This window comes from Sphaeramia orbicularis, chromosome 12 (assembly GCF_902148855.1).
Source record: "Sphaeramia orbicularis chromosome 12, fSphaOr1.1, whole genome shotgun sequence".
Lineage (NCBI taxonomy): Eukaryota > Metazoa > Chordata > Actinopteri > Kurtiformes > Apogonidae > Sphaeramia > Sphaeramia orbicularis.
In genome coordinates this window covers 19,643,896-19,671,695 of record NC_043968.1, presented here as the reverse complement: position 1 = coordinate 19,671,695, position 27,800 = coordinate 19,643,896, and the positions used below count along the sequence as shown (strand labels likewise).

The window sequence follows — 27,800 nt, the reverse complement described above, 5'->3', positions numbered from 1 at the left end:
TGAGAAAACACTCTTTAAAACACTATCTGTCTCTTTACTCTACAAAATAAAATCTGCAATTTCTGAATAGACTCGAACATTTTTAACATAATAATTTAACATAATGTCTTTGACAGGAAAGTCTGGAAAAACGTAATCTATGCAAAGATTCACAAGAATAAAACTTGTAGCTTTCTTTTAAGCTCTTTTGCTGTCTCCTCCTTACAAATCCTCTTCTGATTCAGATGGTCGTCATTTTCTGTTAAAAGTCAAGGTCCCAACCAGAATCTTCATCAGGAGGAGGATCATCGGTGTCCTCTGGGAAAAAGTCAAAGTTGCTGTTGTCCAGAGGTCCTTTCACCTGAAACAAAAACACAAGAACTTAACGCTTTTATCTGTGTTGTTGTCCGTGACAGATGCACTGAAGGATGCTCACTGTGGGTGTGTACGGAGAGTCTATGGTTCCTTGACGAAGGCCTTCCCAGTTGAAGCCTTCAAACCACCTGAAGGACAATGATACGTTGCCATGACAACAGGCTTATCTCCAACATTAAGCACTCAAACTGAGAGTGAAATCTCATGATAATCATCTTTGTTGTCTCACTTGTGTTTCTGGATGTCCTTTACTCCGTTTTTCTGATTCCCCAGCCTCTCTGAAGGATTGTCTCTGTAAAACATGAACACAAACACACAGTATGAGAGGAACGCTTTCAACTAAATCCAACTTTTACTTTGTCTTCACTACTAAGGACAACCTGCAGAGGCGCTTGATGAGGTTAGCAGCGCTTTTGGTGATCTTTTTAGGGAACTCAACCATGTCGATGCCTCGCAGGATGATATTATAGGTCTTCATTGGATCAGAATCTGAAAATGGAGGACTGGAGATACAGATGGAAAACCAGAGAGTTTGAAGTCAATGCCTTTGTGCAGAGAGATGAAAATCAATACCACACGCTCTTATTTTTGTCTGTTAACCACTAGCACTCCCAAAAAAAAAAAAAAAAAAAAGAAAAATCACTGTGTAACCAAAGTGTTCAACTTTCAGGAAACTGTTATGTAAATATATTCTGTCGTACACTAACATAAAGTAAATAGTAGTATAAAATAGTATGAAAGAAGTAAGATAATGAAGTTCCACTGTATTTTTCCACTAGTACATAAAGGTGTATTTCTTGTAGGATCTTGTATAAACCCTGAAATGCTTTATGAATTACTGTAAGATCAAATAACTCAGGATTTAGAACAAATACACCACTAATTTGAAGAGTTTCTCATTGTAGTTTTTTAGGAGTCAAATATTTAAATAATAAAGCAACTGGTTTGGGATAGAAAATTGATAAAAATAGGATTAATCTTGAACCCTAAGGCTTAATATTTAACTCAAATGTTGCTGTACCTGCCACTGAGCAGCTCAAAGATCAGTATACCCAGAGACCAGCAGTCGGCTGAACTGTCGTGGCCTTTGTTCAGGATGATTTCAGGAGCAACGTACTCAGGAGTCCCACAAAATGTCCACGTCTTCTTACCCAGACCGACCTTCTTTGCAAAGCCAAAGTCTACCTGAGGAAAGGAAACACCATTACCACATTAGGACAGAGCCAGTGTGACTGTAGAATATTTATGCAGCTTATCTAGTTTGACTACACCTACCTGTCGAATCACTTTAAATCACTTTAAATCACTATGCCCTGAAATGTGCAAATACTGTACATTGACAATACATTTAGTTTTCCACAGATTTTTAAATTAGAAGTGTTTTGTTTACAGTATTGTACAGGAAGTAGAGTATAAACCAACATTAATGTTAATCTGGTTACTAACCTGCCTGTTTTGTTCTGTCTGTTTTCCTCTGGATTAATAAAGTATCTATCTATCTATCTATCTATCTATCTATCTATCTATCTATCTATCTATCTATCTATCTATCTATCTATCTATCTATCTATCTATCTATCTATCTATCTATCTATCTATCTATCTATCTATCTATCTATCTATCTATCTATCTATCTATCGTCTTATATATGTATATTAGCTTCATATTTAGCTTTAATTATAGCACATAGTCACCATGGCTTATGTTTAATAAGGTTATACAATGCAGCAACATTTATTTCCATCATTTTTTGGACATATAAGTAGGGGATTAAGAAAATATTGGTTCTGCAATATATCGCGATATTTCATTTCATGATACTGTACTGATATTAAAAAGTACTGTATCGATATTTTGAGGTATTTATTCAAATGTAGACATGGTTGAGGTTAATTTTGCTTTCTGATTTTCTTTTTTGTTCATCAAGGTCTTTTATTTCTCTATTCCCGTGGGTATTTTGCTCTGTTGTTTGTATACTACAAAAGTAGTATTGTGATATTGCAGGTCATACATGTAGTTTTTTTGAATTGATAATGCTGTTTTGTTAAATAATGGTTATTTCAAGCATCCTAAAAGCACTTTTTACTGTCTGAAAGAGACAGATGGTAGTACACAATGCATTCTTTCCATGACTAATAAAATATGAACATTTGAGCAGGATCTTAAACTGTAATGTCAGTAAAACATGATTTTTATTTATTTATTTATTTATTTATTTACTACCGTATGTGCGTTTTTAGTACTGATGAAGCTGCATGTTATAACTTTATCCAAAAGTTATCCGAAACTTTTCTAATAAAGTATTAGATCCTGTTCTGATCAAATACAAAATTGTTTAGTATTTGTGCATATTTGTGGTTTAATTACATTTTTCCAGGAAATAATCTTTTAAGTAAACAAAACAAACAAAAAAAATTGCCTTGTTAACTAAATTTAATATATCGCGATATACCGTGTTGTCTGCCTTGTATTGTGATTTGTATCGGATTGCCAGACTCTTGCCAATACCCACCCGTACATATAATGTTACTGAAACTAGACCTGACCAGCTGAGCCAACCCCAGATCATAACACTGCCCCCACAGGCTTATACTGTAGGCACTAGGCATGATGGGTAATCACTTCATCTGCCTCTCTTCTCACCCTGATGAGTCTATTACTCTGGAACAGGGTCAATCTGGACTCATCAGATCACATGACTTTTTTCCATTGAAACGCCAATCTTTCTGTTCTCTATCAAACTGATGGTTGTTTAAGAAATGAGCAGAAATTCACTGCACTGGTTAGAGTTGAAGAACTTGTTGTGGATGAAACATATTAATCGCTGCAGTAATTATCCAAAGATTATCACCAATCTGCAAGTTAAATCCAGTTGGAGACTGCCTTTCGGCCAGGTGATGCAGTTAAACCTGTCCATCTTTCTGAACTCACTTCAGCTGATGGACACGGTGCATGTTCATACCAGTTTGGCGTATCCACGGTGATCCAGGATGATGTTCTCTGGTTTGAGATCTCTGTAGATGATTCCTCTGGAGTGCAGAAAAGCAAAAGCCTCTATGACGCAGCCCGTGTAGAAACGTGTGGTGCTGTCATCAAATGAACCCCTGCAACAGAGGCAAAGACTTATGCTGAGGACTTCATGATTTCACAATCTGTCACAGAGAAAAAAGGTCCAAAACTATGGACTCACCTCTCTCTCAGTAGTGTCCACAGCTCTCCTCCAAGGCACGCCTCAAGCAGCATGTAAAGATATTTGGAGTCTTTAAAAGTGCGATACAACCTGCAGGAAGAAAGAGTGGGCATTCTATTACTGTAGAGGACTTAGATTCACCCTGTTTGTTACCAAATGACATTCTGGTGTTGTGTTCAAAGGAACTAGTGAGGAAAACTATACAAATATTACAACCAAGATGTATAATTAACCCAAAAAGACCCAGTGCTATTTTTGTGGAATCTGCCAAATGAATTTTTTCTCTATTTTTAACCTTCCGTAAATGATTTATCACAATTTATTCTAATATTATGTTCTGTATTTTACATTTTTAAAATATAAATCAGGTATTTTCCTATATTTAATGCAATGATCATGTAGCTGTCCATAAAAGCTCAGATTAAAATTGATGGTTATTATAGCAAAAACAGAGAAAATTGAAGAAATGTTTAATTTTTTTGTAAAATACATCATTAACTGAACATAACCCCAGTGTGTCCATCCACTGCCATTTATTAAACTCCATGGGTTTTACTGGTGAATCAATGTTGTAGAAGATGACAGTGTTTCCATGGTAACTATGGAGTCTCTGAACATCCAAATGGGTCATATCTGATGACCATGAAAAGATGACAAACTGCATTTACACCAATTATTTACATGTATTGATAGGATTAGTGGATCAACAAGTATTAAACAGTTTAGATCAGTAGATGGTTTTGGATGTTTGGGTCTTTATGGGTTAAGCATTTGTGTAAATATGTCCTGTTTGTTATGTGAATGTACAAAGTATAATACTTTGTACATTGGTAACTGCTAGTAAAAGTAGACAAAAATTTGATGTAAAAATGATAGCTTGTGCTTAAAGCTGCATTAATTTGATTGTTTGGCCACCAGGCGGCAGTAGAATAAGTATTAAATGATGTATTATAAAAATCTGATCTTATTTAGCTCATAAAACTAAAATTAATTCTCCTAAACTAACTCCTAAACTATGGAACAATCTGCCTCTCCATATCAGACAGGCCTCCTCTCTGTCTGTTTTTAAATCCCTTCTTAAAACCCATCTTTTCTCCTCGATTTTTGAAACCATGTGAGATGTTTGAAGGTACTATCTTTATTCTATTGTTTTTATTTGGTAGTGGTTTATTGTTCTTATTTATCTATTTATTTCATTTATTTATTTTGTTGTTTTTAATTGTGTGGCTTTTTATGTTTTTTAATCCATTCTTGTATTTTATTCTTCTATTTGGGTTTTATTTATTCTTCTGTATAGCACTGCTTTTCTTTTTTGTACAGTTTCTATGTCTTTAAATCTATTCTGTATTTTATTTCTTCTATTTTGGTTTTAAGTATTCTTCTGGGCAGCACTTCGGTCCACTGTGGTTGTTTTAAAGTGCTTTACAAATAAAGTTGGATTGGATAAAAATAACAAGAGTTAGCAGAGATAGGAACATTCACACCTTTAGCCGATACAGAGCAGCTCTCTCTCTCTTGTTTTTTTTTTTTTTTTTTTTTTTTTTTTACAGAGGCATTCAGAGAAATCTAAAATCTGAGGTTGGAAATATAGTGATATTTTGGTCACTGGTTGAACTTTAATTATATGTGGTTACATGCATATGCAGTGAGTAAATACTCTGGTCAGAAAACTACGCATCCTTTTATTATTCCTTGTCATGGACTCATTGTGGACCAAACTATATCCCAAATCATGAAAATTACAACCTACTCCCGAAATATTGAAATGAGCTGTGTGGGTTATTGCACTAATTTGCACAAACTGATAATAGGAATCAGAAGTTTTTTTTTTAGTGGCTATTTTTCTCCACAGCAAACCGTAATTATCCCTCAGATGCTTGATGGAGATAGAGCAGCAAAAGCCACTGATACTCATCACATGGATCCACCTCAGTATGAAGTATTGTGTGCCTGTTTTCTTCACCGTGACCTCTGCAGCACACACTGTCTGACCTGATGATGAAAGGACTATGTGCCTCCAACATGATGCGACGCTCTGACAGGATATGGTGCTGCTGGCTAGTGTCCAAGACGTGGCATTTCTTTAACACCTTCAGGGCAAATGATCGATTGGTCTCGTTCCTCAAATGAACCTGGATGCGTATAGTACAGAAACTCATACAAGGTGGGTACAGAATGCATGAAATTATGACAAAGCACAGTGGTACATTTGCTTTTTTTTTTTTTTTTTTTATTTCTTACACTCACCAGCTCTACACGACTGAAACCTCCCACCCCCAAAGTGCAGATGATGTTGAAATCACTAAGCGACACACTGGAAAAGAAGTCTGCCTCTACCTGAAGTCTACAGAGGAACGTAAAGAAGACATCAAGGATGAAAGAAACCAAGACAGAAGTTAGACTTATCCTTCCCTCTATCCCAAAGGTAACACACGAAGCGCCCAAATGTTCCCTTTTAACAGGAGGAACATCACTGGACTGAAAGAACACAGTCATATCCTCTTAGGAAATTAAAAACAGCACTGATAACTGCCTGAGATTTTAAGAGGCTGAAAAGGAGTTAACAAAAAGCATCACGAGGAGTGGCCCAGAATACTTAGGTGAACTCTGACTTACTTTGCCTTGAGCTCATCGCTGTCATACTGCTTGTTGTTGACATTCTCCAGTCCTCCAATCAGCTGTTTAAAGGACCTAGGATGCATACACATTAGTATTCAAACCAACAAGTACACAAGGGCCTTTAAAGGGCAAACGGAAAGTGAAAAAGAGCCCGTCTGTGTTTCAAAACCACAGGCTCCACCACCATATCAAATAGATATGTTTGGATAACAGGGAGACTCACTCACTCTCTATCGATGACCAGACATGTGACATCCCCCACGGCTGTGACACTGGCTGTGCGGACGTCCTCGCTTCAAAGAAGAGAGAGGCATCAGGAATTAAATGGAGGCTTTGTTTTTGTACATTTAATAAGACAGACTGAAAGACATTCAGCTATTTTGACCTTGTTTATGTTTGTTTAATACAACACACTGTTCTCTGTGATTGTATTTTCATCAAAATTTTGAAGGAATGATTCAGCTTTTTCTATAACATTCATAACAGACGTTTTTTTGGTGCCAGTCTGGTATCTGTTAAAAGAGCTTTGTGTGTAATTTCTACTTTTAAACATTAAAAAATGATCTAAAATTGTCAGTGGAGTGTTTAGAGTAAAGCTTTGGGAGTTATGAGTTTAACCCTTAAGGACCTGGTGTGACATTTGTGTCCGTTCCCAAATGAATTTTTCTCTGTATTTAACCTTTCCTAAGTGATTTATCGCCATTTACTACAATATAATCCTGTGAATTTAGTATTTTTTCCAATGAAAATAATCTATTTTCCTATGTTTAACTCACTGATCATGTGGATGTTCATAAAAGTTCAGATAAAATCAAAGGTTATTATATCAAAACAGAAAAAACTGAAGAAATAATGTCTTTTTCAGTCCAATCTGTCATTAACTGAACATAAACCCTGTGTGTCCATCCACTGTCATTGATCCAACTGCATGGGCTTGACTGGTGAATCAGTGTTGTAGAAGATGATGGTGTTTCCATGGTAACTATGGAGCCTCTGAACATCCAAATGGGTCATATCTGATGAGCATGAAAAGATGACAAACTGTATTTTACACCAATTATTGACATGGATTGATAGAATTAGTGGATCAGCAGTTTAGATCAGTAGATGCTTTTGGTCAACAGTGGATGTTTGGGTCTTTATGGGTTAATAGAGGATTGTAATGATATAATCTGAACCTATTCACACTGACAGTCTGGTAGGTTTCAGTGACCACCTGAGGGAGTAGTGAGTCACTCTAGGGAAAACTAAGGTCACAGGATGAGAACCATTTAGAAACAACTTTTAGAGTCAAAGAAAGTGATAAAGTGATAAAATCTAGAAGAAATGTTACTTTAAATGAAAAGAATTGAGTTTGATGCTGAAATCACAACAGTTCTTCTACACAAGTGGGTTTGATTATGAGGGTTATGGAGGTATGAAGTTATTATGGGATGTTATTATGTTTCTTTGTTGATCCATGGTTCAAACTAAATTGTGGCAGTTCTGACTTGGTTTGGAGAATTACAAACAGATCTTTAGTTCAGCTACTGCCAACACAAACTATACAGAAAACAGAGGTGATATGTGGTTTTTTTGTGGCTGTTTTCTGTCTAAAAATAGAGCTAAGCTAACAGAGCTATACTGTAAACTATCAGCTGATGTAACACATGAAAATAAGAAAACACTGTTATTTTGATTAATCATCTAAAATAACCAGATATCAGTTTATGTTTGAAGAATAAAACTTGATGATACTATAATACAAATGTGTGTAAAAATGAGCCTTATACTTTATTCAGTGAGTGATGCTTTATTTGGGCAAATTTTTTTGGGTGGAGCCAGGTTAGATTTTGGTTCCACTCTAAGCATTAAGACTAAGCCAAAGCTGAAGATGAAGGGTGACTAAAGAACCATAAAACTGTGGGTCATTTTCATAAAAACCCTGTAATATATGAAAATGATTCAACTGGTATAAAAATAGGTGTATAACGGGCTGATTTTTAGTTTTTACCCCTTGGCCAACTTCTGGCCAAAGGTATTGTAATTGTTGTCGTCTGTCCATCTGTCTATCTGTCCATTCAACCATGTAATTGCATTATCTGAAGAATGCACTGAGATCTCGGCACCAGATTTACACAAAGACAATCTTATCTAAATGACAGGGCACTAACTTTTATTATTAATTAATTAGTTATTAGTATTAAAAATGCCCAGCACGTTATGTTTAACAGTGTAAAGATGTTAAAAATGGTCCTTGAGAAGCTCAGTTTGTTTCCACAGTGTAGTGCCCCATTTGTTTAACCCATAAAGACCCAAAAAGCCACCGGCGACCAAAAGCATCCACTGATCTAAAATGTTTAATAACTTCTGAACCCCTAATCTGTGTTTCAGTTCCATGCAGTTAAACTCTGGAACAGTCTTCCTGATGATGTGAGACAGGCCTCTACTCTGACAATGTTTAAGTCCAGGCTGAAAACGACTCTGTTCAACTGTGCATAGAACAACTGAAAGTGTTCTATCTGCACTCTCCTCTTTTACTCTATTTTAATTGATTATTATTTATGTTTTATTGATTATGTTTTAATTGTAATTGTGTGTTTTTAACTTCTCTTGTCCATTTTTGTAAAGCACTGTGAATTGTCCTGTGCATGAATTGTGCTCTACAAATAAATTTGCCTTGCCTAATCCTATGAATCCCACATATCAATAATTGATGTAAAATGCAGTTTGCCATCTTTTCACGGTCATCAGATATGACCCATTTGGACGTTCAGAGGCTCCATAGTGAATGTGGAAACACTGTCATCTTCTACAACATCGATTCACCAGTAAAACTCATGGAGTTGGATCAATTACAGTGGATGTAGACACCTGGTTTATGTTCAGTTAATGATAGATTTAGTTGAAAAAGTCACTTTTCATCAGTTTTCTCTGTTTTATATATATATATAACCCTTAACTTTAATGTGAGCTTTTATGAACATCTACACAATCACTGAATTAAATATAGGAAAATGCATGATTTTCACTGAAAAAATAAAAAATACAGTGCATAATATTATAATAAATGGTGATAAATCACTTAAAAAAGGTTAAATAGACAGAAAAAGTCCTTGAGATTTAGATAAAAAAAAACACAAGCCTGGAGTGCTGCGTGGGTATCATTGGTCTTCTTTCCTAGCTTCTGGTGCTCATCAGCGTTGGGATCCAAATACTAGTTGTTTGTAAAAACTGAGGCACTCAGAGTAGGGCTGAAATTAAAAAGCCTTTATTAAAGCATGGCCAAACAAATAAAAACTGAGCCGACGTGTTGCGGCCTATGGGCCTTCATCAGGGCTGATATAAGAAGGCCGCCCATATGGATCCTCCTGTATATAGGGAGAGGCCACATGACTGGGCGGACCTTAAAAACAGAGATTTAGAGAATTAAAAATTGAAACAGACAAAGAAAACAGAGCAATACATAGTATAAAAACAAACAACATAGACGTTTCAAGCACTATGAGTCTTCATATAAAGTGAGTTATCAGAAATAAACAGATAAACAATAAGGGTTTTTAATCAGGAAGCCGAGGGAGGGCACAAGTAAGCCTAGTGGGGAGGGTCCCACTTGAGTCAGAGGAAAGTTTTTAAGTTTTTAAGGTCCACCCAGTCATGTGACCTCCCCCTATATATACGAGGATCCATATGGGCGGCCTTCTTATATCAGCCCTGATGAAGGCCCATAGGCCGCAACGCGTCGGCTCCGTTTTTATTTGTTTGGCCATGCTTTAATAAAGGCTTTTTAATTTCAGCCCTACTCTGAGTGCCTCAGTTTTTACAAACAGACAGAAAAAGTCATTTGGGAACAACTGCAAAAGCAGCACTGGGTCTTTATGGGTTAAGGTGACATTTCTTCATTTCAGGTCAGAATCCAGATCTGGTGTGAATCCAGTGTATGTTTCACCCTTGCAGAGCCTGCTCTCCGAACCACTCCCCTTTGGACAGCGTCTTCTCCATCACCTGATCCTCATTTGCCAAGTTCTGCTGAGACACCTTCACCTGTGAAGAGCAGAGATGACAAATTAGAGACAGATGCCAACGTTCTCACCTATCTGCCACCTGGCTTTCACACCTGTCTCTCAGAAAAAAAGTTATTTTCAGACAGTGAAAAATGACTTACCTCCCCTTCATGTTCCTCTCAGTCTCTGTTAATTGTGCTCCTGTTTACCCTTCCTGACAGGTCAAAGTCAGGAACATTTATTTCCTTGCCATTTGTCTTCCTCACCTGTCCTTCACTGATGATGAAAAATGTGTCTCCAGTGGCTCCCTGACGGATAATGTAATCACCGTCACCGTAATGAGTCTGAAAGAGAGGAGATAAAAATGTGAAATGTGTGTACAGAATACCTATCGATTACAGTTTTCTAATGCTTCCTATGTATCAGATGGAGGCACAGATGGCTGCTACAGATAATGTATGTCTCTGAAAGTGCTTATAATAGAAAAGAGTGAGTGTTTGAAAAGTATCACCTCCTCCAAAACATCAGCCATTTTGCTGAGAATGTCCTCAGGTAACGACTGGAAAGAGGGAACGCTGAGAGGAGAGGTTAAAGTGAGAGATGTGAGTCACTCTAATGTGTTGATTGCCTAAAACTGTCAAGTGATGAGTATATTATATGGAGGAGCTGTACCTGCGGAGAAAGTCTGTGTACTGGGAATGTTTGATCAGACCGGTCCTCATCATGATGGTCTGGAAAATCTGACGGTCGATCGCCCAGAGTTTGATGTCAGTGAGAGCTGAAGATGGACAGAGAAGAACAAACAGCATAGGATGACATCTGAAAACACACCACATGGCCTTGAAATCACAAGAGTCTGAACGAAAGAGGAATCCTCATTATTACAGAAATTATAAATCCACCCTGTCCTCTGAATTGCCTAATTTTCCATTACTTGTGCATGTTTTAATCATCAGGGATGCTTTTTATTAACCCTTTATAGGGCACTCATACTCTGAAATTCAAAATTTCAACCTTAGTGTATTATTGGAGGACATAAGACTTTATTACTTTTGGGAAATTTTTCAACATTTTTTATTGTTAAGTAGAAAATCAAGGTTAATGAAGTTACCATATTTGGTTCTTTACCCATAAGTGGCAAAACGAAAAAAAAATCCAAGAAGTATAGATAAAAAAAATACAAGAAAAACACATGTAAGGTTAAAGGAACATATATTTTAGAACATTCCAACAACATAAGTGCAGATCCAGACCCCTGTCCTCATCCACATTCTCCCTTTGAACATCATTCCTTACATTAGTACCATTACTTCATGGTACCTAACAAAGCAGGTACACTCACTGTTCATGCAGAGCTGGACCTTACAGACCCTGTAGACCACATTGGACCTGAGATTGCTGACTCAATGTCCTCACTGTAACTCACTGTAATGTATGTGAAAATTACCAAATAATGGTCACTTGTCCAATAAAGGGTTAACTCCACTCATACCAAGTGTTCTATCAAATATACACATGTATTTTGCTTCCTTGTCCTCAGGCCTGAGAGTCAACAGTGTTTTCAGTATTGCTCACAGATCAGAAGGTAATGGTGTACTCGAGATCAGTCATTTCAAATGTCTTGCCTTGTCTCAGTCTCAGACAAAGATGATTTTATTGGAAAAGTAATCAAGATCATAAATGTGAAGATAATACTGTCTATGCACCATCTGATTTATAATTACCATCATTACTCTCATTTGTTGTAAAATTCCTGCTTCAAATGCATCCATTAATTTAAATGATCTGAAAATTCACGAGGCTGTATCTAGATGGGATATAAGTATTTAGTAACCTCAACATCTGTAACAGCAGGAACAAAAGAAAACACAGTAGTAAATTCTCTAACTATGACTAAGTCTAAATAAACTCTTTACTTTGAGAATCATCTCTTTCTTAATCTGTGTACATCCATCCATTTCTTTGAATGTTTAACCTTGAATATGATTTTGTTTTTTCAGTTTAATAGTCATAAAGTAAACCGGTTTAGCCACATAGTCTATCCCATTCTTCCACATAGCTATTTGTAAAACTGCATACAATGCTTTTGTGCTACATCTTATCTAGTCCTCGTCTTGACTTGGTCTCAATCTTTTAACCCATAAAGACCCAAACAGCCACCGATGACCAAAATCTACTGATCTAAACCTGTTGATCCACTAATCCCATCAACACATGTAAATAATTGGTGTAAAATACAGTTTGTCATCTTTTCATGGTCATCAGATATGACCCATTTGGACGTTCAGGGACTCCGTAGTAACAGTGGAAACGCCGTCATCTTCTACAACATTGATTCACCTGTAAAACCCCTGAAGTTTGATCAATGACAGTGGATGGAGACACTTGGTTTATGTTCAGTTAATGATATCTTTGCTGAAAAAGTCACTTTTTCTTCAGTTTTCTCTGTTTTTGATCTAATAACCGTCATATCTCTGTCTGTTCTCTGCTCTTTTTCTCTCTCTGGCCCTTTAAATCTGACACACCTCCTCATCAGCCTCATTCTCCTCACCTGTGAGTGCAAGCTGCTGCTCATTAGGTGGGGTGTATATATTCACTGCTCTGCTCTTTGTTCATTGCCAGATTGTCATCAGCCCTGGGCGAAACTTTCCAGTGTTGTTCCTGCCTGATTATTCTGTTCCAGAACCTGACTGTCCTTGACCTGATCTGTCTTCCCGTCACCTGATCCCCTGCCTGACCTGTCTGCCTGATTCTGTCTGTTCGTCTGATCCCCGGTAACCTACCTGCCTTCGTCCCTGACCACGTCTCTCCATCCGCCACCTGGTAATGGACCTGCTTCTGTCCCTGACCACGTCTTCTGCCTCTACTCCTCTGGATTCGACTGTCTCTCCTGGTACTGGATCTCCTGCCTGTCCCCGTCGTCCCCTTTTGCCTGTCCCCTGTCGGCTCTCAGAAACTCTGTTTGAGACTGTGTATTGTACTATTGAACACCTGCTGCTCCAGCATAGTTTGAGTTAAGACTATTCGAACTATTACCTCTGTGTTGGTCTGCACTTGGGTTCTGATTGTATTTGTTACAATAACAATCAACTTTAATCTGAGCTTTAATGAATATCTACAAGATCAGTGAATGAAATATAGGAAAATACATGATGTTCATTGAAAAATGCCAAATACAGAGGATACTGTTACAAAAAAATGGCGACAAACTGAAAACAATTTAAAAATTTATTTGGGAATTGCCACAAAAGTAGCACTGGGTCTTTATGGGTTAAAGTCTTGGTCATGACTTTGGTGTATGGACTTAAATACAACACTATCAGGAGACATGAGGATATGAGAGGACACCTTTCAGCTTTAGCTTTTCTTAATATCCATGAAGATGTAGAAATAAGTAAGAAGACCAGCACAATACAAATACACAATACACCACCACAATTCTGTCTTTGGCAACTGGCTATTACATTAACAAACGCAGCAATAAAATAGTGCTAATAAATGTAATGACACGCTCATTCCAATGAAATGTGTGTTGTTTCATAGATGACACTTGATTCTATGTCATTATTTAACCAGACAGTCCTTTTTGTTTGGGGGGAGGGGGTCACATGTTTGTTATATATTTAACACAGTATAAAGTCAGTATCATCAAAATTTGGTCAGTTTTCCTAATCTGTTTACTATCTATTATTTACATTATTAGGACTGTAAACAGATGTAACATAATTAAGGAAGCGAAAGTAATGTGTTATGTTGTATAAATGAGAGGTGGGAGTGGGATTTAATAAGTGTTCTTCTTCCCATTCCTTTTTAAGCAATACTTATTGAATTTATTTAGTGTGCATGGCAATTGCTATATTGTCTTGATCATCTCTATCTATTAATGTATTATGTATTTGGTCTGCTAGTAATTCTTTGTACACTTAAAAGTTTTGTTTTTTACATCTGCTCAAAACAAATGAATGAATGAAAGATTTTGCTTTAAATATGTTTAAAGTCAACTAATCTCATTGGAAAAACATAAAGGGTCCAACGACATGACAAATAATATATTTGCATTAGAGCGTATTTGGGCACAAAAACCTATTGTTCATTAATTTAGCTATAGTATAGAGTTTGTTCATGCCATTCTGTTATTCTGTTTAGTTGTGTGTAGGTTAACAGCACTTATAGCAGACTGATGAAAGCATAACTATTTAGGTAAGACTTAACTGCAGAAAAAATCTGCTATTCTCTTCACTTCTCTGACATGAAATTTGACCAGATACGGGGCCCCTTTATGACTTACTTCCACAACTCAAAAAACCCTCTGACTCAAATTAACACCCAGCTCATTATTTCATTTATTGTATCACGTGGGGCTCTAAAAGCAGTAAATCAATGGTCCTTGTTTTTCTTTTTTCTTTTTTTGTTGTTACATTTTGTTTTGGTGGTTGGGAATTTGATGTTTATTTTCTGTATTGAAATTTTTTGTCTTTAATTGAACATGTATTGCATCTCTTTTATCACGCCAGAAAATCAATGAAAATATGTGATTTTTAAAAAAGACTTAACTGCAGGTCAGTCATGTACAGGGCTTTGTTGAGCAGATTTGGAAGGATTCACTTCTGCAGGCAACTCAGGAAGAACAAATACTATATACAATAAATTACCTGAAATGCACTTTTAGCAGCAGCAGTCCTCCTAGACTATGGAGGAGCTTAATTTATTATGTCCTTGTTCAAAATGTTCACAACAGAGGACGCAAATGATTTTTGTACTTCCTGCTAGTGAGACCTTGAGCCTCCTGCACAACAGCGTCTGTAAAGATGAGTGAAAGGGGGATGGGGTTATTATATTTTATGGGCTCTGTGGTGACAGCTGTTTGCCTGTAACTTTCCCGCTGACTTGAGGACATGCACCAGGATTTTCCCACGTATTCCAACCACATATAGCTTACATAACATATAACATGTATTTATGTGTATTTATGTCTGTGCAAGGCTGCAGGACATTCATCCAAGTCAATGTAAAGCCTGCATGTGTGGAACAGGAGCCTTGGAGATTTTTTTTCTACCAGGACAAAATAAAAGCCAACAACAAAACCGTAACAAACAGGAGCAGATACAGAATTCTTTGATTGATTAATTGATTGATTGATGTATTTATTTCGAATATGAATGTCAAACAGAAGAAAATAAATAAGCAAAACACTTAACCCTTTCATGCATTAATTATGAGAACCTTAGTTACGATTTTTTTCTTGAGTGTTTTTATTCCTCCATAGGAATGAAAAAAACAGTGTGATCAAGTTTTTTGTTTTTTTTTCATGGAGTTACAAAAATGTCCATGCATTTAATTTTTGAAATAAAGACACATGTTTAAAACCCAATATCAGAAAGTGACATGAAAGCAATGAAATAAAATAAAATCCGATGTTTTCTCACATTTTAACCTATTCTAATGCTAGTTATTACTCTTTTCATGGAGATAATATGCAAAAAAAAAAAACTTTTTTTTTTTAAACAAATAATTGATTAATGCTGAAACATGTTAGTGCAGATCAGGTTTATCAAGAACAGCAAAATTACAGTAATGGTATGAATTACAGTGTATGAGATGATGCATAAGCGTCCACTGTGTTGGCTGATATGGAGCTAAAACAACAAAACCCATGAATATATAAGAGAACAGCTGTAGAATAACTGTCCACTGTTGTGACCACTATGCATGAAAGGGTTAAACATAAGACATATAATACATATTTGAAAAGGAGTGAGAAGAAGTACAACTTATAAACTCCCACCCCTTCTCCTTATATAATTAATAACAATAATAACCTTCCTAGTCTAATCGTATCTATACTATATACCATAATATGACTGATAATTACTATTAAATAATTTGGTTTCTGGCTTTATATTATTATGAACAAATATAATATGATTTACATAAACACATAATACAATAACACATACATGTAAATACATATTCATACACAGATCTATACACCCACACATATACACCTACATATATATACACACACACATACACACCTATACGTACATATAGACACACTTACCACATACTTGTACATCTTTATAACACCCAGTGATCCCCAACACCTCCCTCATCCCTGTACCTCTGAAAAATTGTATCTTTGTACCTCCTTTTAAATTCTTTCGTGCCAGAATAAACCAGACACACATCAACCACCACACTGATTAGACATTAAATGTATGAACGAACACTACTGAAACACAATCACAGGCTTCATTTTCCAACTTGACATAACACTGTAGCTTTCTCCACACGGAAGATAACTTCTCCTCGTCGTGTAAATATCTAAACTGAGCAGTGGTTCATTGGTTTTTAGGAGTTTTCAAATTTATGGCCTGTCTACCTTGGTGTCGCTATAAGCAACTTCAGGTACTTAATTTGCATCCATAATGTTGATTTGCATAGACGCTCATTTTTCTGCGGCTTCTGTTTTCATTCCCTATTCCTCATCACCTTCACATAACACACACACACACACACATGCACACGCACACATACACACGAACACACACACACACATACACACACATACTCCAACTGTTCTGTGTTTCCATTCTCATTCTCATTCCCTGTATAGCTGCAATATGGACGCCCACAGTGAAACCTGTGAAGTACTTTTAATATTGCTCATTCTACAGCCACGCATTTGTTTTACTATACTGCCATTTTTTGATTTTGCAAATCTAGATGAGTTTATTAGTTATGGGGAGTGTTCAGTGTGTAATAGTGATGCAGGATGATCTGGATCGGCTGGAAAAACCTGGTTGATATCATTAGGATTTTCTGAGCTTTAACTGAAGGTGTAGTGTTTAAGGAATCTGAATTTTAGATAAATAGGTAGTCAGAAAGAAGAATCAGACATGGCTTAAACTTCATGAATTACATAATACTGTATTGTGGGTATGCTTATGCTTGAGTATGCATATTATAGGTGGACACTTTTATTGTATGTACCTGAAAAGGCATCGTTATGATGGACAGCAAGGGTCACATTAAGGAAGAAAAAAGATGGAACAGAGATGTTTTTGATTTTCTTAAAAAAAAAAAAAAAAAAAGATAAAGTTGAAATACCACTTTGAGAATAAAATTGCAATGTTAAGAATGAATAATGCTCAAAATGTCAAATGTTTTTGACTTAATTCTAAAAGTTAAACTCCCCTGCTCTTTTAGTGGTGTTTAAAGAATCTGAATTTTAGATAAATAGGTAGTCAGAAAGAATAGTCCGACATGGCTTAAACTTCCTGAATTACATAATACAGTATTGTGAGTATGCTTCTGCTTGAGTATGCATATTGTAGGTGGACACTTTTATTGTATGTACCTGAAAAGGCATTGCTATGATGGACAACAAGAGTCATATTAAGGAAGAAAAAAGATAGAAGAAAGATTTTTAAAATTTACTTCAAAAAAAAAAAAAGAAAAAAAGATAAGTTGAAATACCACTTTCAGAATAAAACTGCAACGTTAAGAAAGAAAAAGTTCAAAATGTCAAAGATTTTGACTTAATTCTAAAAGTTAAACTCTCCTGCTCTTGTACTTTGTAGAATTTGTGTTGGTGTTTTTCTACAACAGTGAAGATTTCATTTAATCAAAACTGTTTGTTGAAGGTTCCAAGGTGACAGAAATAAAGAAGAAACTGGCTGTAAGAGTGAAAAGGGGCATTGATGTTTTGAATGACAGCCTAAAGAATTAAACAGCACTGCAGTCTATTCACTGGACGACAGAAACAGCATTTCAATGAAATTGTTGTCTCACTCGTCATTCTCTGTAAACCATTTTAGTTAAACCGCCTTTATTGTTTCACACCCTGAACTCTGAGCTGAACTATTTTTCTGAGAGAAAGGTCAGTCTAGTTGAAAAACACTTAGCGACACAAGGACACAGATTGAGAGAGGCAGATAAAAAGGAGTGTCCTTAAAGATAAATGGGTGTAAAAAGCTTGCAGATTTTTTTTTAAGAAAACACACTGCCAAGAATGTGAGTGCTGTAAATGCATTATTATCAGATGTGCCAAAATAAAGTCTAGGCATTGCTCTAGCTCATAAAGAATACACACATACACACACATATAAATATATATACATACACATAATCAGTAAACAAAAGGTAGACACAATGTCTAAACTCAATCCATCATCTGAAGTACTTCTGTCAGACAGAAAAACAAGGAGATGTGAAATGCAAAGTGTAAACACGCTACAACATCTGAAGAAAGGTGATGGTAACAGGATAAAATGATGAAAAATAGAAGTCGGAGCTGCATTCAGAAAGCTTCCCAGTGACAATTTTCTCCTCAAAACTGAACATATAGCAGAGCCCTGTTACCTCATATAAAGGTTCTCTATCTCATCTTTAAAAAAGACACATTTAGGCATTACACATGTCCATCTTGGGAACTAGCAGAGCAGGATAATGGTTAAGTGTGGTTTAACACTGATGTAACATATGCTATATATGTTACTGACTGGTTGCTCCTATTCAGACTGAATGACTTAATGTGGCCATGACAGTCATGGTTCCACCTCACAGATGAAAGTGTGAGCCATTCAGCACATCTGAATGTCAACAAAAGAAAATAAGCTAGACAATAATGGGCTTCCTTGATGGTACTGCTATAGTTCCTATAGGTGTGAAAATGTGCAAAAAGCAGTGTGTGAGTGTTTTTTTTTACTATATTTGTGGGTTCCATCCCTGGTAAAAACCAAAAAGCTGCACCTGGCCTGTACCTAATCATTAATACTAAGTGTGAAGCGGTGAGTTAAGGTTAGTAGTCCACACATGTGATAGAAAAGATCTGTGTGTGTGTGTGTGTGTGTGTGTGTGTGTTATGTACCTGTTACAGTTGCAGTGCGAGTGCAGTTGTACAGAATGGCCAATTCCCCGAAGACTTTTCCTGGACCAATAGTGCACAGTTTCTTTCCTTGTTTGGTCACCTCGACTGTTCCCTCTGCGAACACATAAAATAACAGACACACATTGAGTCTTCACAGCCACACCAGCAGCAGTCTGAGCCTGGACTCATGAGGAAGATGAGGTTAACTGTGTTCGTCCTCTTCATCAATATGGGTTATCCTGCTATACACTCACATTTGTAAATTAAAACACAGGCTACTTGGTACGACTCATAACACTGTATCTAAACTCAACTGTTTACAGATGTTAAGTATGCTTGCCCAAGTCTTTGTGGTGTAATAGGTTAGCATATTCGGCTGTTAACTGAAAGGCTGGGGGTTCGAGCCCACCCAGAGACGATCGGTAACCTTAAGGCACCAAATATATTCATAACCTGAGAATGGAATGTTTGTGTTGTTACTTCAAAGTTTCTTAGATTATGCAGTATGACCTTCAGTAGGCTACGTGGTCAATTCAACACAATATCCTCTAGGATTAATAAAGTATTCTGAATGAATCTTAAATGACTTTACAATCTGTTTAGTGAACACCATCTGTGTTTTGACCCTCAGTGTGGAAAAACTCTCTGGTGTTAAATCTTATTAAATCCTTTAATTGCAAAAAAAAGGTAGAAATTTAACCAAGAGCTACAAAAGTAAGTGTGTGACTGAAGCTTTATATTTTAAAATATCCCATTATACTGTATATGTGTACCGCCTACAGTATAAACGGTGTGATTTGTGTACAAATTGTAGTGGGAGTGTTTCTGAATGTCAAACAGTCATGAAAATAAAGCATGAATCAGAGCCTGTTACCTCTTGCAGCTGTAAATGTAAAATTTATAGAATAGTTATTAACTTACATATAACAAACTTAGAAGAAAGCTGAAGGTCATTCCGAATTCCTTACAAATACAGAGAGAGGAAAAACTTTAGAGGAAAGTCATTAATATTAGTTTCTTAATATGAAGTTTAGCAGGTAATATTTTTGTGTTATATTATATCTAGTTGAATAACCTCTCAGCTGGCATGTCTGTTTCTGCACATGACATTTGACACCATGGCAATGTGGCTTTATTGTTTATCTGTTGCTAGGTAACCCATTTCAATGATGATTCTATAATTCTGGACAAAGCAACGTGATTGTAAGGCTATTGTATTACAAAATTACCAATATCTCCCAAAATATTGGTTCTATGAACTTGCTATTTTCACTAGTCTCTTCCTTGACCTAAAATACATTAGTATGCCAAACTACAGCAGTCAGCTCTTTCTGGATTTTGTGTGATACATGAGACACACACACAAACAGAGTCCACTTCCCTTTTATAATATAGATATGTTAAATTGGTTACATGGTATTAGGATAGATTATATTGTCTTGAAACCTGGGTTTAATTTTGTATTACTATAGCAAAACATACACAACAGCGCCCAAGTAATACAACCAAGATGGAGTGAAATAAACCCTGACAAAACAGCCTGAGCAAAATTAAATGAAAAGACATGATTAAACTGCTGTTTAGAGCTGAATGAGATTAAATGGAACAATGTCGGCTCATTAGCGACATTTTAGGCATCTCTCATGTCAGCACAACAGCAATACTGACAGCTGAAGTGTGTGAGAAAACTGTCTGTCCTTGGCAGAAACAAAGAGCAAAGAACAAGAAGAATTCGATGAGAGAAGAGTGAAGGTGTCAGGAACATATGACTGAAGTGGACTCAGGCTAAACACACACAGACTTCTGTGCGTCGACTCAATGTGCAGAGCAGCAGTAGAAATATTGAGTTTTTACCACACAGTGAGCTCACTGTGATATCACCCCGACATAATATGTGTTCTCATCCGACTCTTTCACAGAGCCGCTTCCACATTTGACTTTATGCCACATAATGTCTCTGACAGAGCCTTGATCCGTCTGCTCTGGTTGGTTCAGGCTATTTTTTTTAATCTCATGTCGCCTTTGTTGAGACAAATGGGCTGTCTGTCCGTATCTATCCAATTCAGCATCTCACCTTGGATTAGTTTGGTCCTACTGAGCAGCTGGAACATGCTTTACCTGAGAACCAGGGTTATTTTTCCTACTGCAGTGGCAGTGTTTGACAGTATTTCCATCTGTTCAACACCTAGATCAGTACACATTTAAGGATTTTAATCTCTAGATTTTAAGATAAAGGTTTACAAAATAGAAGAAATAGTCAAATATATGGTTCCACTTCTCTCACAGCATTATTTTTCTAGGGAAAACAGTCATCCTCAAAATTAATTTGTCACGATTTTGTTTGGAGAAAATAGAAATTATTGAATCAAATAATAATTTTTAAAAAAGGACTGTCAAACAGCTCAGTCTGTTCTGTCCAGATAGTGTATTTCTGAGCTAGAAGTACAAGGGACTGTGCTGCACTGGAGATTTTTATATAAACAGTAAATATACCTCTTTTACTATCACATTTTTTTGTTATCTCCAAGTTCTGCATTCTGTGTACTATTACTATTACTATTACTATTACTACTACTACTACTACTATTAATAATAATAGAGAACCCAGCACCTCCATGTTTTAGGCGTGGCTTAATGTTCTTTATTCCTGTTTTCTGTATTTTATATAGTCTTCTCTTGGTCACGTTGTCATTGTAATCAGAATGGGTCAGAACTGGTTCTCAATTGACCTACCTGGTTAAATAAAGGTAAGTAATATTAATAATAACATAGCACAGGTTCACTATAACAAATATAAGTAAAGAAAAAAAAAAATCTCCAAAAGTCACGGGAACCATTTCTATCATTGCTTAGTGAGACTATAACTGCAATTTAGGAGTTGTGTTGTTAAACTAATATAATAATATATATAGTGCTTTTCAAGACATTCAAAGACACAGATGTTGTACAGATATTTTTCCTCTTTTGTTGTGTATATTGAGGGATAATTTGGTGTCCTTGCAGTCTCCCATCCCTGTTAATGTGGTATTTTGTATTAATTATATGTGTGTTTTATGTTATACACTGTGTGCTCTATTGTTAAAAAGCCAAAAAATATAATATCTACATCACTGGTGCCACTGACATGACATGTAATGAGCATGTTCATACTCCCAAGAGGATGAATATTTTGTCACCTTCCTAAAATAATTATGTATGTCATTTTTTTTAAAAGATTTTTCAGGAAACACAAAAAATGTCACCAGAAATTGAGTATTTGATGATTTATGCAAAAAAAAAAAGTCATTTTTATCAAAAATGAGGTAGTCAGTTATTTAATTATTTGACAAAATTCTACAAAAGGTGACCTATGAAATAACAGACCAAAGTAAATTTAACCCATAAAGACCCAGAGCTACATTTGTGGCAGTTCCCAAATGATTTTTTTCTCTATTTTTACCTTTTCATAAGTGATGTGTCACCCTTTATTCAAATATTATGCTCAGTATTTTTGCATTCTCAAGTGAAAATCAGGCATTGTCATACATTTAATTTACAGATCATGACTGATGTCCATAAAAGCTCAAATTAACATTGAGAGTTATCATATCAAAAACAGAGAAAATGGAGGAAAAAGTGACTTTTTCTGCAAAATATATCATTAACTGAAGATAAACCCAGTGTCTCCATCCATTGTCATTTATTAAACTCCATGGGTTGTACTGGTGAATCAATGTTGTAGAAGATGACAGTGTTTCCACGGTAACTGTGGAGCCTCTGAATGCCCAAATGGGTCATATCTGAAGACCATGAAAAGATGACAAACTGTATTTAAACCAATTATTTACATGGATCGATAGTATTAGTGGATCAACAGGTATTAAACAGTTTACATCAGTAGATGCTTTTGGTCGCCAGTGGAGGTTTGGGTCTTTATGGGTTAAACTTTGGCAAATTTTACTAGTGATCTTGCATCCCCAGTTTTGCACCATGTGTCAAATACTTAAAAAATTAAGCTCTGGTTTAAATAAATTCATAGTTACCTTAACTTTCAAAGACCTAAAAAATCTCTGACAACCAAAAGCATGTACTGATCTAAAGTGTTGAAGGACTTTTGAACCACTAATCCTAATAATACATCAAAATAATTCCGGTAAAAGGCAGTTTCTCAGTTTTTCATCATTATCAGATATGACCCTTTCAGACATTCAGAGGCTCCACAGTGAATGTGGACACACTGTCTCATTCTGTAACATTGATTCACAGTACAATGAAAAGGACTGTGGTCGCTGGTGGCTTTCTGGGTCTTTAAGGGTTAAGTAGAAGGTTCTGACACAACTTCACCTACATGCAAGGTGCATGAAGATGGAAAAAGACTTACAGCAGGCCGACAAGTCCAGCAGAATGTGTCATATCGGTTGTGTCATAAATCTACAGTCGCTTTATACAACAAGTGCTGCTGGAGTCCGTGACCTTATGAAATAACAGTCAGAGGAATATTTACTCAACATAATCAACATCATATTAAAAGTACTATTTAAAAAATTTAACTGGATGAAAACACTCAGAATCACTAAGAAGGTCATTTCATTTCTACATGCCTGAAGTGTAACTGTGTCATCCAGTGTGGGTGAAACAGTGCCAGAGGCGTACCATTAATAAATCTGCAGTGTTTTATTTATTTATTTGTTTATTTATTTATTTTTATTATAGAGGGGATTTTAACCACATCTGCATTTACCAGATCAACCTGTTAAGTCTGCTTCTTTGGTAAAGCCAAAACATCTCACATTTGTGTTGCTTGTGTTTTATCTGAAGATGTTATACAAGAAATATGTTAATATGAGTGTTTTCATTAATATTAAGGATTATTTTTTTTCTAACCTTTGTTAAAAAAGCACATGACTAATTACTTACACACAAAAGCTCCCTGATGGAACACACCATCCCAAAATGAGAAAATATTTGTCCTTTTCATTATGCCTGTTTATTTTATTGTTCTGTGCTGTCAAGAATTTTAAAATAATCTATAATACCAGTGCAGTTGGACGTTGACCCCCACAGTTTTAAAAGGTCAGCCTATTGTTAATGTGGCAACTTTCATACGCATTTCATTTTCACTGTTTGACCTGGAATGATTTTAGCTGATTGTTGCTGCGGTAGAAAATAAATAACGCTCCACAGTGTTAAACTCAATCTCCGTTTATGCCACTTATTAAGAAAATATGCAAATCATGTGCTGGTTTTGACTTCTCACATGTGTCACTGCTGCTGTTCCCGATGTTAAATTTAGACTGTGAGAAAAAAAAAAAAAGAGAAAAGTGAAGGATTCATGTTTGGAAAAAATGGTGATGAATGTTGAAAGATTTTACAGACTATAAACAGTCATTTATTAACCAAAGTAATCAACTGCTTAAATGATTTTTTTGACAGTAACCATTAGTTCCGGACCCACTGTTAACCCAGCGAACATGGCTAAAGTCTAATGTGATGCTGTTGGGCTGAATTTGTGCGCTCAGTTGGAGAAGCCTACCCTCCAGAACGTAGACCGTGGAGCCGTCATCTCCTTCCTGGATGACGCAGCAGCTCTTAACCAGGCTGGTCGGATACATACAGTCCATGATGGTGAGGATCTGCACATGAGCACATTTTAGCCAACAAAGTATTTTTACCTTCACCAGGAGGTATTGTGATCACTTTGCTTTGTGTGTTTGTTTGTTAGCAACTTTACGGGAAAACTGTTACAACCATCTTTACCAAATTTTACCCACAGATAGGCCTAGGCCCTGGGACGAACCCATTAAATTTTGGGCCAAGAAGGCCGAAGTTCAAGGTCACAAAATCTCAAATTTTCGTATTTCTTATCATTGAGCAATTTTCAAAAATTCATAAAAAATTCAAAATGACTCCAATTAGCCTCCAATTTGATACACTCGTAGCTTAGAACAATATCTTGTATCTGGCACAAAATTGTCCACATCCACTGTGGAATGTGGACTCAGTGGACATTTCAATTTAACATTGAAAATTAGGGATGCACCAATACCGATACGAGTATCGGCATCGGCTCCAATACTCAGTGTGTGTACTCGTACTCATAAAAGATATCCGATACAAATGCACCAGTACCACTTACAGCTATGTGACATTCCCAGTTCAGTGCAGCAGGTACGCAGCGGTGGAATAATGTGTGTGGAGTGTGAAGAGTGTGGAGATTTTTCAAAATAAATGACGATGATAAAAGTAACGCTGACTACAAGTAACGTTACAGACACAGACGGATACGGACGCAGCGTTCTGTCCGTCCTCTGTGTACATTCCATTCATTTTCCAGGTGCTGGCAGATGAGTACCCAGAATGAGAATACCAGCGGGAGTACAGAGCGGTGCGGACCGCCGCCAGTGGAAGTGAATACGAAACTTATCACTCATTTCTCTTTTCTCTTCCTGCTGAAGCTAAGCTGTTAAACCTTACCAGTGAAAATGCTGCAGTATTAGTATCACATTAGTGTTGCCTCTGTCATCTCCATGTTTGTTATTACCGACTTCTTGTCATTAAACTTCACTCTTCTTCGTGGTATTTGTCCAGTGTGGTTATTTAAGAGCGGCGTCCCCTGGTGGATTAATTGAGAAACGCTCATTCCAACACATTAAATGTCAGTAGCAGCACTTTGTTCCAGTCAGACTAATGACAACGACAATAAAGCACATTTACAAAAGGAACTAAGAACTGGAATGGGATTATTAAATACTCGTATCGGTACTCGGTATTGGCAAGTACTCAAATGTAAGTACTCGTACTCAGTCTGGAAAAAAGTGGTATCGGTGCATCCCTATTGAAAATCCCATTTACAACACATTTTTTCATTATAACTCAACAAATATTGATAGAAATTTAATATAATTTGACATACACATGACTGGTACCAAGCTTCAACTTTTTCTGCTGTATGAAACAACCTTGAAACGGTTTAATTTAAAAAGAAAGAGTGGACCCACACATGCACACCATTCAGGGTGCTTGGTGGAGGTTTGCGTTCTCTGAACACTTGTATCTGAATGTCTTTTCCATCAGCTGCATTTATGGTCATTACCTGCCCGTGTTCCAGGTGTTTCATGAAGTCATTGCCCATTAGAGCCCTCTGGATCAGCTCACTGGACCTACACAAACACAGGCAGGGTGCTACCGTCATGCGGTGCGTATATGATGATGTGTACACTATGTGGCCTCTACTCACTCCTTGCTCTTGCAGTAGCTGGTCAGTGTAACGTCTGTGAGCTTGGAGGGGTCCAGTGCTGTGGGTTCTGCAGAGATGGCCTGTCTCTTAGTGCGCTGAGGCTCGTCCGGCGCTGCTGGAGGCGGCGCCGCAGCTTCTTTATGGACACATCCAAAGAAATAGTCCTTCACACTCAAATAACTGTACATTTCCTCTAATACTGAGTCTCCTGATGGGAAAAACACTTTATATTTTTAGTATTTTTTCTGGGAATTTCTAGGCTTTTACATCCTCAGTTCAGCACCCACAGGTTTTCAAATTCATTCATTCATTCATTTTATTCACATATATATTAAAAGATCCAAGTATAAGAACATTGCATTTTGCATTTACATTATGTGAAAAGGGACACCCTGGAAAGCTGATGAGCTTTTTGAGAGGTGCCATTTCTTATCTTAAGTTCTGATTCCTGTATTTTAACATTTGGGACATGTGACAAGATTTAGGCCTGACCAAAAAATTAATTTACAAGAGAGAGGAGTTCCTTATCAGTCCCTTCTGACCACAGCCATGAATGCTATAAAGGATAGGGGAGTCACTTTCTGGAGGACTTTTGTTTATTATTGAAGAAAAAAAAAAGCAAAATGTAGGTATTTAGAAACGAATCTGGTGTTCATCAAGGACTAGGGTGGAGAAAAGACTGAAAAGACTGCTGCAAATGATCAATAGTCATTGTAAAGAATAAGCAGTGGCTATTTTTTTTTTTTTTTTTAATTATGGTGTATTACTTTTTATTTCGTTATTATTATTTGCACTGTAAAACAAAAGAAAAAGACAAGGATTGTACAGCAACAAATGATGAAGGTGAGGTTACAAAAAGGTCCCTAAAAACATCTCACCTAAGTAAGTGCAAATATAAGCAATGTAAGGATAGATAGATAGATAGATAGATAGATAGATAGATAGATAGATAGATAGATAGATAGATAGATAGATAGATAGATAGATAGATAGATAGATAGATAGATAGATAGATAGATAGATAGATAGATAGATAGATAGATAGACTTTATTGATCCCGAACTGGGAAATTGTCATGCAGCAGCAGCATGACCAACAGTAAAATATAGACTATAGGAATAAAATAAAATACAAGAGAAAACACACCATACAGAATAAATTAGAAGTATAAAAAAAGAACAGGCAGAAATCTGGTTAAACAGGATCAAACTGTAAGGTGCTACAACAAACAGTGATGTGCAAAGTAAAATAATTTTTTCTGTAAGATGGAGGTGCATAAACCATACTCACATGTATAATCTGTACAATGTCTATATATATAATTATGTGTGTAGATATTTGTCTATAGGTGTACATATGAGTATCTCCCCTATCCAACCTGTGCCATGTTCAGCATGTGCACAGCTGTAAACAGTATTTATAGCTGTTTTTGATTTGTCTTTATTTTTGATTTTGCTCTTTTTTGTTCTTGTGTGCTTTGTTTGTGCTCCACTCTTGCTGCTGTAAATTTTGAATTTCCCCTTGTGGGACTAATAAAGAAATATCTTATCTTATTTTGTCTTATC

At 36.3% G+C, this 27,800-nt stretch overlaps 1 protein-coding gene and 1 non-coding gene across 2 annotated transcripts in view; one reads left to right on the top strand and one right to left on the bottom strand.

Annotated features, from left to right (window-relative positions):
- Positions 1 to 203: 203 nt before the first annotated feature.
- The window catches only part of LOC115430108 (cGMP-dependent protein kinase 1-like), a 28,727-nt gene continuing 1,130 nt past the window's right edge, over positions 204 to 27,800 (bottom strand). The window contains exons 3-21 of the mRNA XM_030150002.1: positions 26,236 to 26,371; positions 26,092 to 26,158; positions 24,532 to 24,631; positions 19,020 to 19,133; positions 10,820 to 10,925; positions 10,659 to 10,722; positions 10,414 to 10,491; positions 10,093 to 10,187; positions 6,392 to 6,457; positions 6,162 to 6,236; positions 5,793 to 5,889; positions 5,538 to 5,677; positions 3,546 to 3,635; positions 3,318 to 3,459; positions 1,376 to 1,539; positions 735 to 857; positions 584 to 646; positions 416 to 482; positions 204 to 340 (exon numbers count right to left, since the gene is read on the bottom strand). Coding sequence (XP_030005862.1) covers positions 242 to 340; positions 416 to 482; positions 584 to 646; positions 735 to 857; positions 1,376 to 1,539; positions 3,318 to 3,459; positions 3,546 to 3,635; positions 5,538 to 5,677; positions 5,793 to 5,889; positions 6,162 to 6,236; positions 6,392 to 6,457; positions 10,093 to 10,187; positions 10,414 to 10,491; positions 10,659 to 10,722; positions 10,820 to 10,925; positions 19,020 to 19,133; positions 24,532 to 24,631; positions 26,092 to 26,158; positions 26,236 to 26,371 — 1,886 coding nt within the window. The 3' untranslated portion in view covers positions 204 to 241. The remainder of the gene's footprint in view (positions 341 to 415; positions 483 to 583; positions 647 to 734; positions 858 to 1,375; positions 1,540 to 3,317; positions 3,460 to 3,545; positions 3,636 to 5,537; positions 5,678 to 5,792; positions 5,890 to 6,161; positions 6,237 to 6,391; positions 6,458 to 10,092; positions 10,188 to 10,413; positions 10,492 to 10,658; positions 10,723 to 10,819; positions 10,926 to 19,019; positions 19,134 to 24,531; positions 24,632 to 26,091; positions 26,159 to 26,235; positions 26,372 to 27,800) is intronic.
- trnan-guu (transfer RNA asparagine (anticodon GUU)) lies at positions 19,364 to 19,437 on the top strand. The gene has a single exon. It is a non-coding gene; the product is annotated as a tRNA-Asn (tRNA).